This window comes from Acipenser ruthenus, chromosome 9, assembly GCF_902713425.1.
Source record: "Acipenser ruthenus chromosome 9, fAciRut3.2 maternal haplotype, whole genome shotgun sequence".
Taxonomy (NCBI): Eukaryota; Metazoa; Chordata; class Actinopteri; order Acipenseriformes; family Acipenseridae; genus Acipenser; species Acipenser ruthenus.
The window spans coordinates 39,408,513-39,422,032 of record NC_081197.1 but is presented as its reverse complement, the minus strand read 5'-3'; the positions used below and the strand labels follow the sequence as shown (position 1 = coordinate 39,422,032).

The 13,520-nt window shown below is 35.5% G+C and overlaps 1 protein-coding gene across 1 annotated transcript; it reads left to right on the top strand.

Moving 5' to 3' along the window:
* The first annotated feature begins 3,226 nt into the window (after positions 1-3,226).
* On the top strand, positions 3,227-12,659 carry LOC117405932 (immunoglobulin superfamily member 3-like). The gene is made up of 6 exons (XM_034009471.3): positions 3,227-3,474; positions 6,676-6,845; positions 8,028-8,405; positions 9,906-10,340; positions 10,765-10,821; positions 11,351-12,659. Exons 2-6 carry the CDS (start codon positions 6,782-6,784, stop codon positions 11,446-11,448), a joined length of 1,032 nt encoding a protein of 343 aa, XP_033865362.2. The 5' UTR covers positions 3,227-3,474; positions 6,676-6,781; the 3' UTR covers positions 11,449-12,659.
* Positions 12,660-13,520: the final 861 nt, after the last annotated feature.

The window sequence follows — 13,520 nt, the reverse complement described above, 5'->3', positions numbered from 1 at the left end:
CTTAATCCTGCCACTCTAAAAACCATAAACCTGCTCATGCACGGACCTCATTACACATTACTTCTGTTGTACTTATTGATATTCTTATTGAATCATGCTTAGTGGGAAAATACCAACAGATAAAAATTGGTCAAGTCCCGCCCCCCATTATCAAAAAATGCACAAATAATGCTTTATAAATATAGAAAGATACAATAAGATGCTTGGCATGACTTTATTGTATACAGTATACTGGACACAATGCAACACAGGGTTAATATGCATTGTGGTATTGTGCAGTATTTAGAGTGATTGAATTGTCTGTTGCTGTTACACCCTAAAGATATAGGTCCCCAGTTCAAATCCCACCTCAGCCACTGACTCATTGTGAGACCCTGAGCAAGTCACTTAACCTCCTTGTGTTTCGTCTTTCGGGTGAGACGTAGTTGTAAGTAACTCTGCAGCTGATGTATAGTTCACACACCCTAGTCTCTGTAAGTCGCCTTGGATAAAGGCATCTGTTAAATAAACAAATAATAATTATAGGGAGGCTTAGTGGTGGTTAAAGAAAATGGCTTGATACCAGAGGTTCCCAGTTCAAATCCCGGCCCAGCCACTGACTCACTGTGTGTGACCCTGAGCAAGTCACTTAACCTCCTTGTGCTCCGTCCATCAGATGAGAAGTCAAACCGAGGTCCTATTGTAAGTGACTCTGCAGTAGCAGTTGTGATGCATTGTTCAACCTGAGTCTCTGTAAGTCGCTTTGGAGAAAGGTGTCTGCTAAATGACTAATTATTAAAAAAAGAAGAGTAGTGTTCCCAAGCCTAGGACCTAAATATTAAAAGTCACCCATAGCACTCAACCTAGTGCAAGGGACCAAACAGTGCTTGATAAGGTGAAAGTTAAATGGGGTGGCTGAGAGTCCTGAACCAGATTAAAGAAACACTTTTCTAAAACTACAGTTACCCTATTCGTCCCATGTACAGTCTCACACATCTAAACTTCATTCCAGTTTTCAATATGTGAGTAAATGTATTGCATGTGATAAGTGATTTGTTAAGAATGTATTATTAAGTCAACTGCTGCAGCAGCTGTTTGCAGCTGTTTTAATGAGAAGAGAAAAGATCATCAAATTACACTATCTAGGTTTTCTGAAATTAGGTTTTCATTTTTAATTAGGTGGTTTTATACAATCCTAGAAATTCTGACTCAGAAGAGTACAGAATATCCACACCATTTGCATGTTAAAAAAAATTACAAAGCGTGCTTAATGTATTATATAAACATAAGAACATTTCTAATTTGACATGCTGATTTACCACAGTGAACATTTATGAGGGTCATTCTCTTGCCCCACAAAGGGATAGAGCTGTAATGTAATGATTTAAACAGCTGCAGTATTTCAATACATCACCATCACCCCTTAAATAGGACCCAATGTATTTATTTTCAACACTTCAATAAACTGATTATACATTATACAGTCAAGACAGATTAATATCCCTCTCGTTAATGTCACTCTGCTTATCAGCATTAAATGTACAGTTTAATGACAATTATTCTTTTTCGTATACTGATAACATTTTACAATAAACACCTATAAAGCTCATATTCATACAATATATTTGAAAACAATATGTTTTTTTTTTTTAAATTGGTTGGTACGCAGCACATTTAAATATGTAATAATTTTTCAGGAAACATTTATTTAGATATGTTACATCTATTTAGACATTATATTGTTGTTTTATTGCTTTTAAAATCCATTCTCTGCCTTTACCAAAACACAAATGAATATTGTCCAGTTTACATGTGAAAATAATATAGACACATTCTGAATTCTTGATAAACACATGCATGTATTGCTCATTTCATGCCAAGCAACCCAACATGTTTGAGATCTTTTTCAACTTGAAAACAAACTGGGTTGTGTATTGTCAACAATGTCAGTTTATTTTGTGAAAGCTCTTGTGAATTATCCTCTTTAACTGAACCAGTTGGTTATACAATATGAACATAAGAAATATTAATATATGCATAAAGGAGACTTTGACAGCAGCTTTGATTGATGGTGTGGCAGAACTAGTAACACACCCGAATGAAAAAAGATGAGAATTTTTTTGTAGCATTTTTTGCACTTGCATTCACACCTCGGACACTTTAGCTCCTCTACCAGTTAGTAGCCTTGTAATGCACTTCAAACATTTAACAGTTTGTCAATTGCAAAGGGCACACATATTTTTCCAACACTTAAATACAAGATTTATAAAGTAATTAAGAAATTATTACCTACAGTATAAATATATCTAGAGTACATCGATGCTGTCTTGCATAAAGTCCAATCGTTTTGTTAATGTTTATTTCAGCTTTGTTTGCAAAAGTATTTTTGAAACTTTAATTGTCATCAACTTATCAAATTTATTTCACAGTATACAGTGTGACAGTGCAGCAGCCTAAGAGAGTCCCTTCCATAGTGGATTCAAAGTGGAGCCGTTTCCTAATTTTTAACAGGAATGCATTCTATATATATATATATATATATATATATATATATATATATATATATATACTGTAATGGAAAATGTATACACTACACTTATTATTGACTTAGTTTCATTAGGTTCATTAGGAACAACTACAGTAGTCCATTATCGTTCATGAAGTACCCACTATATATAATGAGGTGCATTTTATGCTTTATTATTCTTTTGAAATCCATATCACTCTTCACTCTATTTGACATATTTGAACACACTGGTACCTTCGGATGAGACCGAGGTCCTATTGTAAGTGACTCTGCTGCAGCAGTTGTGAAGTCTCTGTAAGTCACTTTGGATAAAAGTGTCTGCTAAATGACTAAAGAAGAAGAAGAAGAAGGAGAAGAAGAAGAGTTTTGTTTTTAGCTACTAATAATTACCAACATTGTATGCATAATATGTAAAAGTTTCAGTGTGAGTAAGTGGCTTCTTTCAGATCAATTTACAACTGCACATTACCAAAGATTATTATCTTTTTTACTTCATGTGTCTTCTCTGTTCAGCTGCTAATAGTTATAATATCCAACTGGAAGTGATAAAGTGTTCCGATGAACGTTTACGAGTGACCTTGCACCACATTAAATGGTACAGGCCTCACAATTCTCTGGATGCCACACAATAAGGTGTGTCTTCATGTCCCCCCTCCCAAGAATGGATGTCTGCATGTGCTGTGCATGCTTCTGTGCACTGTTTTCACATGTTAACACCCCCTGTGCTATGTAGGGGCGTTTGCTTTTCCTGCACATTTGAATTATCCAGCAGAAGTCAAAAGGGCAGAAGAAACACAAAAGATAAACACAAACAACTAAATGTAAAATACATTTCTGACACGTGAAGTCTTTCACCCCTTTCCCTTGGACCTGGTTGGTACATGCCGACATTCGGCTTTGGATTTGGTTTAAACTGAAGTAACAGGTTTCTTGGACAAGTCCAGGAGTGGTGGGAATTTCGAAACGAGGTAACCATTTTTTTTCTCTTTTTTTGTTTTATTTAAACTAAAGCTTATTGCATTATTATGATGTAGTTTAAGTTGTATTTATACCACATTGTATTAATGCTATGCATTTTTTTTAATATAACATGCTAATGAAGCAATAGGGTCAACATTACACGAAACCTTGAAATAATGTTTATACTGTACTAAAAATATTTAAATGATTTGTATTCTTGTTGTACTGTGATAATGTGATGAGATTTGAAAGAGTTTGAATGCTTTAAATACACTTTGATGTGCTGAGTGTGACTGCTTAAAAACACAAAGTCCACATAATGAATGAGTCCCTCTCTGAAATGAGAGAAATTGGGTCCGTATTATTTGGGAAGATTTTTTAGCTGTTAAAAAAAGAGCAGGCATTACGCCTACAGGAAAAAAGGAACTTTCAAAAACCAAGATTGTTCTGTTGAATCTTTAAGCCCATGGATCTCTAACCTCCTGTTCAAAAGATTAGCCATTGAAATGGTCATGGTATAATTTAAAGCATGTGTTTGTGTTTGGACAGTGAATACCATGCCACAGTTACAACAGCATTCTTTTCAAAAAGAAAATCAAATGTCAAGTAAATTAAAAAAAAAACATGTGCAGCTTCCAAAGTAAAATGGTCTTTTTATTCCAAGGTTGTTACAGGCACATTGTGTTTTTTTCTAATTCACAAAGAGGGTTTGGTGGCATTTTAATTTCAGCATTGTGACTTCAGTGATGACAACACCTTTTTCTCATCTGCATACACTTTAGCTCATTCATATCACAATTTGAAGACAGTAAATGGTTTATATAGGCAAGACATTTGAACACATTGGTATTTGTGTTTGTACTGTTCTTTGACTTCTAATATGGGTTGTATGTGTGTTATGGTCACACTTCTGCATTTTTCTGTTTTGGGAATATTACATTTTCTGTTCACAGATTATGATTGCAGTAAAAAAAAAACATACAAACAATTTTCAATTTTTACATAGACATGTATTTTATTTTTAAGTTAGTGGCATGAAAGCAATAACACACAACAGGGTGTTCAAATATGGTCCAATAGTCTTAGGGTGCATGGACTTATTTTCAAGATAATACGGTATTACCAGGGCGATCTGGAAAATAATGCTGGTTTTTATACATAATACCACACCATTCAAACAAATGCCTGATGACACCAGAAGAGAGCGGACTGCACTTGACTGACCCCTAGTGGAGCTAAAATCCATAACACCTTATAACTCAACATGTATGTTAAAACTGCAAACAGTACTGGTGGAATTGAAATACTACCAGAATAACATGATTACGCTGTCCTTATTAAAGTTTGAAAAGGTTATAGTATTGTTTAATGGAGTCCCATTATAAACTGATGAAGAAATGTATAGCATAGTTAATCAAATGAAGAATATCAAATCTTACCACTATTGCTTTGAATAACAACAAAAATCAATTTCAGCAATTTTAAACAAAAGCGATGAACTGTGGGCTGACAAGAATATGACATTTTGAAGTTTTCACATGCCAAGAGTTAAACCTGGTTAAAAAAAACAAACAAACACACATTCCAGTAAAGTTAACAAAAAAAGACACTTTAAAACTATACAGATCAGGGGTCTCAAACTCAGTACCTGGAGGGCCACAGTGTCTTCTGGCTTTCGTTCCACCCGAGCTCCCAGTTACTTAATTGGTCTAATTATTTGATTAATTGGACACATTTAACACTTCTCTCCAGGCCTCAAAATGTTTTATAGGTCGTGTACCTTGAATCAAGTACATTTTTAAAATCATTAACGGTAAAAGACCTTGAGAACATATTAAACACGTCCAATTGAATAATTAGATCAATTAAGTTAATTGAGATGTTAAGTTGGGATGAAAACCAGAAGACCCTGCGGCCCTCGAGGTCTGGAGTTTGACACCCATGATGCTGATGAACTTCAAAGTCATTTAAGAGTTGTTTAAAAACATATAGACCTCAAGGTCTTTACTCTAAAATTAATAACAAACAAAACAGTTAGTTAACATAAATCTTAGTTTAAATTCTAAAGACTGTCAAAAAGCAAGGCCTGCAAACAGACATTTCTTTAACCTAGTGTAGGACCACAAACCATGTTTTAAAATGAAGATACATGTTGAGATGTGTAACCTGTGCAGTGAATAGATGTACATGACATGGGAAATGTATCACTGTAAGATGTTCATGAACAACTAACTTGATTTACAAGTCAAAATGGTGTTTAGAATTCTGTGAACTGGGCCCACAGAATTTAAACTAAGATTTATGTTAACTAACTATTGTTTGATATATATATATAATTTCTCATATCAAATTAAACCAGACTGAAACTGAAAGCAAGATAAAAAAGAGAACTGTTGTTGACCTGATATCTTATAAAGACTTCCAAGATGAAAGGGATCCTGATAACATTTCACAGTCAAATAAAAATGAAGCCTTTATCATGTCACCTTTTAGGTTACAGTCTAAGGTGGTTCCTTTTCAGATTCTGAATGCAGAGCAATGTTTGCCCACAATATCTAGTGCCCAGGTTTCTACTTGCCAGGACTTCAACCAGGATACTTTAATTCTACCCGGTTTCCTCTGTACTTGAAGTGAAGGAAACACAGCTTAAGTTGATGTGTACTGCAGCTGCCTCATCAATTAGAAATCTGAAGCTGGCTCTCTGTGTGACTTACTTTTAGGGACTGATTTTCAAAGCTTGGAAACAGAAAGTGAATATATTATCCTTTCTTAATTTGGAAACCATTCAAATGCCTGTAGTTTGCAAAACAATTGAACATGCATTTACTATATGAATCATAACAATACAGATAGTTCACATAATTTAGCAAAGACATGAAAGTACATGTGCATGGGGTAATCAAAACCGTGCAAATATGTAACTAAACAGCAGCCATATAACTAATGTTTCAAGTGTCAAATAAGGAATCAGATCCCTCTTTTCATTACTGATGATATAATGAAAAAGTTCAAACACAGAACTTACTGACTTAATTAACTCTCTTTGACCAGCAAATGAGGTCATTGTACCACAGTGAAACTAGGTTTGTCAAATCAGGACCGGATTAGCTATTACAAACAGCTTTAATCAAACTTTAAGCAACTTGTTGATACCTCCAATCATACAAGAAATCTTCTGTTCCTTGAGCTTATCTTTTTATTTGCAACAGGTATCATTGTCTTAATAGTACCCAACCCTGCAAAGCTCCAGCTTTATAAAGTGTGCTGTGTGTGGAGGAGATACAGCAAAGTATTGCTGATTTCGGAGACTACAGTATGAAGATGTACGGGAATAAGGTTGACCTGATGTTTGCAGGTATTTTCTTCATGACATTTTGTGGTAAGTTACTGCTATCAACACAATCAATTAGTTTGACCTTTATAAGTTGCATCACATGTATATATTAGTTTATTTGGTGAAAGGTATTGCTGGCAGTTTTGAGATGTCCATTTAATTGCTTAACAATGTACAGTAAACAACACAATGCATCAGTTTAGGGTGTTATTTTGTGCAAAGGCAAATGCATTTTCTTCTGATAACTGTATAAATTTTGTAAGAAACAGTTTAGTATGTTGCAGTGAGTTTTCTGAGTAGTTTCTTGCAGAACAACGCTGAAGAAATGTAACATGCAATATTTTGGAGCAGCATAGGAAAAAATTAAAATAATGCATTTGAAAGTAAAATCCAGGGAAAGAAACAAGTTCATGTAAAAGTTGTGTGGGGGATACATTCTTCCATTCTCTGTGCGAGGACTCAGTCAAAGAGAAGCTCAGTCAATTATCTGAGAGAGGGCTATACTTTGTTATAATACACATAATTTTGAACTGTAAACATTTTATTGAATTTAAGAAACAATATGGTGCAAACTGGACATAGTGAAGCAGATGTTAAAGAGTAAGTATCGGGGTTCTGAAAAATATAGCGTTGCACGTCCCCAACTGTTTAAATGACGTACCATAATTTTTCTTTGCACTGATAACACCCTGACAACTTTTTACACTTATAACTTTAAAGTCTGTTTTAAAGCTTTTTTTTTTTTTAAATGTCCGCTCTAGTGCACTAATAGTGTAAGGATTATTGCCTACATTGTCAAACAGGTAACACAGCAATAATGATCCGTGAAGTGGTACACTGTTCCTACAGTGATTTAGAGGACAGATCTCAAACCCCAGTGCACTAGAGCGCCCATTTTGAAAAAAACTTTGAAACTGATTTTAAGGTTGTGTGTAAAAAGTTCTCAATGAAAAGAAAAATTACAGGAATGTTATTTAAACAGTTGTAGCATCACGTGAGGATGTATAACATTATATTTTTCGGAACCCCACTAATTAATCTTTAATCTGCACCACTGGGTTTAGTTATTGCTAATAGGATTTCCCTATACCAGGTAGCTTTGATCCAAATTGGGAGGAGACTCCTGGAGCTATAGACTGGCATGAGTTAAAAGTCTAAGAATTGGCAAGTACAATACAAGCCCTCTTCACAGACACAGCACATATGATTCAATATTGTGTTTTTCAGGTGTGCACTTTGGGCAGCGGGTGGTAGAAACACAGAGAGGCCCTCTTTTCCGCGCACAAGGCTCTCATGTTACTCTGTCATGTAAAGTGAGAGGCTATGAAGGCACTCCAAAACAGAACTTCCATTGGTCCATTTATCGGCCTGCTTCCCCCAGCGTGGAGATCCATATTGTGAGCACAGCAGACCCTCACTTCACATACGCTCTCTATCGGCACAGAGTGAGAATGCAAGACATTTACATCGAGAGAACCAGCACAGACTCAGTGCTCTTGCACATAACCAAACTACAAGTGCACGACCAAGGAGAATACGAGTGCTACACTCCCAATACAGATTCTGTCTACTATGGAGCCTACAGTGACAAGACAATCCTCACAGGTACGCTGCTGAAATCAAGCCAGATTTTTCCTTGCATTGTTCCTTGTTTTCCATTGGATTTTGTTTATTTGTTTTAAAGCTGTAGTGTACTCCAGGAAGGTTCATTTTCACGCTTTGTTGGTGTCAGATGAATTGTTAAGAATGCTTGCGGCTACTACCCTTGCCACTCTGTCACTATGTGAATTGATTTGGCATGATTCTGTGACTACCTGCTAGAGGTCATAGTTCTGGTATTAGTTTAATACACACTGTCTGTTCTGTAATACTTTTACAGTATACATTTCACTGAACTATATGGTATTTTTCCATGCCATAAATAACATAGTATTTTCAGCTTGCTATGACAACATTGTAAATACTGTTCTGCTGTAGTCTGCATTCTGCTTTGGTATAAAATGAGCAATTTATAGTACAGTATAGCCAAGCAAGATAAATCACAGTGAAGTATGGAAAAACAACACGGTAAAGCACTGTAAACCAATACCAAAGTATGGGAAATGCATGGTGCATGTCAGCATTCCTGTGCATTTACCAAAGTGAGCTTTTTATATAGAGATGATCTTGTTTTCCATGCTGAATTTCCCATTGTTTGCCATAGTTATGCAGCAAACTGATCTAAACAAACTAACTTATGATCCTGCCATTTTTTATTCTGCTCACCAGCTTATGTGATGACAGAATACTGGGGCCATACACCAGCTGCCTGGCACATATTTCATCTACTGTAGCTCTGTCCCAACCCACATTCCAACAGACACAGGGATATGATCACTGACTGAGCCCAGAGATGAATATACATAAAAACCTAGTGTCTCAATAGCAGCCATAACCTCTTAGGATGACAGACAGTCAAGCTAAAGAATAATGAGATCATAAACTTCCAGTGATCCGGGTGCCTCAGTTTAAACAGCCTGACACAGCTGCCATACAGCTGTTCAACATAGAAACAGAGCATAATTGTGATTAAGAATGTATGGGATATTAAATCTCAGTACTCTTAGTTGGCATCTTAAATATTTGAAAACATATGAACAAACATGAAGAAATAAATGCAGTAGTAAAGGCCCTCTTTGATGCAGAAGTCCTCTTCCTGTTTCTGTGTTGGCTTTACAGTGCAATATGTCTGTAGACGAGACATTTATTTTCAACTCAGCAAATACATTGTAGCCTTCTTCCCCCCTTTAACCTCAGCGATCGACTGCAGCCAATGTATGAGATCCAAGTCCCAGCATCAATGTAAGAGGCCCATTGCAAACAAGCACCTTTACCACTATGCAAAAGAACCAGGCTGGTCTGCATTCGTGGTTACAGAGCTTTTAACCTCATCTCATCTCATCGACACGGGGCACTGGCCATTACAGCAGCACCTCTAATGGTGTTGCCTTCCTTACATTATAGGGTAATAACTATGTATTATGTTCCGTATTATGAACGTTTAAATACTGCACACAAATACACACATTTAGATTGGTAATCAGATGGCTCTGTCTGTTTATTTAGTCATTCCAGATACACTTCAGGCCCGAATCTCAGCTCTATCAATTCGGAGAGTTGAGGGAGAGTCCCTCAGTCTGTCCTGTGATGTGTCCAAGCGAACCTCCCAGCACACGCACCTGTCCATCTCCTGGTTCCTGCAGACAGGAGGGGAGACCCTGGAGATCGTCACTCTCACAAGAGAATTCATCCTGCAGGCTGGAACGGCTTTTCACCACAGACTTGAATCAGGGCACCTCCGCCTGGACAGAAGTGGTCTGACAACATACCTGCTGACCATCTTCCAGCTGCAACATTCAGACCAGGGCGAGATTTACTGTGAGGCAACTGAGTGGATCCAGGATCCGGATGAGTCCTGGTATCCCCTGCTAATAAAACGGACAGAAAGCACAAAGGTCACTGTGGAGCAGAGACCGCCAACAGCAGATGTCCGAGAGTCAGGTAAATGTATAGTATTGCATTTTCTTTGATTTAATTGCCTACTTCTCTGCATGTTATTAAAATAAAAAAGTGTATAAATGACTGTGATAGTTGGCGCACAAATAAAGAAATACTGTAGCACCGGCCAAAAACACTATAGTTTTCTAAAATATTCTATAGTATGTATTGCAGTATGTTATAGGAAGCTATAGTGTTTTTCGATGGCGTATAATATTCTTAATTATTATTTTCTTTTTCCAAACCACATTACCAAAACAGTTACTATTGATATGAAATATAACACATTTTACAATAAACATCTGTCATGTCAGTTAGCCTATTAGTATTAAGTGTCTATACTGTTTTTTTTGTTGTTGTTCTAATTTTCTTTAGCCTACTTTTGAACCTGTTTGTAATCTCAATTGTTCCACGTTGTTTTCTCTAGAGTACACCACTGATTCGTCAGTCCCCGAAAAAACATTCCAGCCCCTGCATGCACATGGTAAGTCTTTTATAAATATGGTAGGGCAGCAGTGTTGAGTAGTGGTTAGGACTCTGGACTCTTGACCGGAGGGTTGTGGGTTCAATCCCAGATGGGGGACACTGCTGCTGTACCCTTGAGCAAGGTACTTTACCTAGATTGCTCCAGTAAAAACCCAACTGTATAAATGGGTAATTGTATATAAAAAATAATGTAATTGTATGTAAAAATAACGTGATATTTTTTTTAACAATTGTAAGTCACTCTGGATAAGGGTGTCTGCTAAAAAAATTAATAATAATAATAATAAACAGGGTTACAACTGGTCCCTTAATGCTAGGTCTTCAATCAGATGTTTCACCCATATCTTATTACATTTTTGTCTTTAATAAACGTACAAAAACAGGATTTCATGAAGCGTCGATTTGATATTAGAATTTTTGGATATTCTTACTGTGATTTGTTTAAAAAAAATAAAAGAAAAAAAATAATCGGTGCAATTAATATTGTGCATTTTTTCTACACATTTTAATTTTTTTTTTTTTTGCAGGTATTGTTCTTCAAGCTAGCAGTCTTTGTTCAGATGTTATATCTGTAGCAAGTTCTTGGGCCTACTATATCTTGGTCATCCTGTTCTTTGTTATCTAATACAAGCAGAAACCTGACGAAGGCAACTGGCAAAAAAAACTAACACTGTGTGCAGCAATCTCACATACATGGATTTAAATAAGACATTCAGTGGAGAGTTTGTTTGTTGTCACAGGATGTGTCCAAGTAATGTTTAGGTTTATAAGATACTACATTAATGTTCATGGAGTAGTGTAGTTATTCCACCCTCACGAGTGGAGAATGGAATAAACGCAGACCTCTGTGAACTTTCATGGAGTATTTTCATTTTCTAGCAAGTACAATGTTTAAAAAAGTGTGCCATATTTTCAAAGCGTTACTTACAGTCTTAATTAACTCCTATTTTTTAAAGGAAAAAAAAAATCACGAGAAATAAACACCTTGAGAGTGCTTCAGAGAACTTGAAATATATAACTTTGTTGTTTGGTTCTAGTTTTGTAAGATTAACAGACATTTGACCTCTTTCAAAAAATAGGACTTACTTAAAGACTTGAGACTTTATGTTTAAATGTAAATAAACAGTTGAATTCAAACTCTGCATCTGCTTAGCTTGGCAGTGTGTTTTGGAATAGTGTGATTCTGTTGTTAATTTTGAATGAATGCAAGGAAGAATGACAAATGAGACCCGGTGAAAAGCATTGAATACAGTAAGCGTTGAATACTAAAAAAGTTATTCAATGTTAACCCCCCAAATATGACATTAAAAAATATGGAACCATAGGATAGCAAAGCTACTATTTTGTGATTATGTGCCTACATTGCTAACTCCGTTTCCCGTTATCCTGTGGTTACAGTTTTTGTTCAATGTATGTCCACCTGGATATTTTCCAACTCATTTGCACTCCTTCCATAAGCAAGCCTTGTGTTTAGACAATGTGTTACTAAACCACTAGCGGTTCTCTATTATGTGCATGATACGCTTGGCTTTCCCTCAAGCTGTTGACAAAATAGTATGGCCCTGATGAGGACGAACATAAGCTCTAAGTTATATGATAACAAAACGTTCACTGATGCCATGTGTAACCCGAAAACATCCAGAAGGTTTAAAACTTTTCTTGTAAGAATAATTTTGTGCAGGTTGTGTTTGTACTCATTCATTACAATTTTTTTTTTTTTTTTTTATTTTTATATATGTATAATTTTTGTATTAAAACTTTTTGAATTGCAGTTTTGTTGCATCTTGCTGCCCTCTTGGGTGTGTGGGCATTGCCTCAACTTGTAAATAAAATGAAAAAATCAAAAGACTGCTTCCTTGCTTTTTTGTTTGTTTATTCACATGAAACAATCATCTGCCTCCTCCATTTAGAGATTGTTTATTTATTATCCCTGAAGTACTTTTGTATACTCAGTAAATACCACCCACTTTATTGGCAAGGATTACTCAGGGTAATTGCAGGAATATAAATTAATGTGCATTGAAGCACATCAGAAAATCATAAAGTTTCCCTACAATTCTATATGGCCGACCAAACAATTACACATACTCACAAAACACATGGAATAATACTTACATGATCATTTTTGTGTTCCTCCTTGCAAAAACAGGCCATTCAGAAAACATTTGAATGAGAGCTTCTCTTTGACTGAGTCCTCTCACACGTTTGTTTTTGGTTTTTGTAAATCACAAATCAATGTATCCACCTTTAATGAGCTCATACAGCATCAAGGTAATATATATATATATATATATATATATATATATATATATATATATATATATATATATATATATATATATATATAGTTATACAGTGCTGTGTTTTTTGTCAAGTACATTCTGTTCTTTTTAATTCTCTATTAAATATATTTATTGACCTTAAAATACAGTTGTATTATGTTCCCTCATTCCTGTTGACTACCTAGCTCAGCCTTTTATCCTTTTGGATCTATTTTTGCTCAGCAGTCTATTTCTGTTTGTCTATAATTATTATTATTTATTAATGATAATGATAGTGATAATCTGAGCCTTAAAACATAAGTGATGATTAATGGAAAAGTTCTTTAAAAAGAGCATAAAATGTGTATGTTCTTTGTACAGTAAACTAGATCTGCACATTGACAAATCCATTATATAAGTTACACAAGAGAAAAAA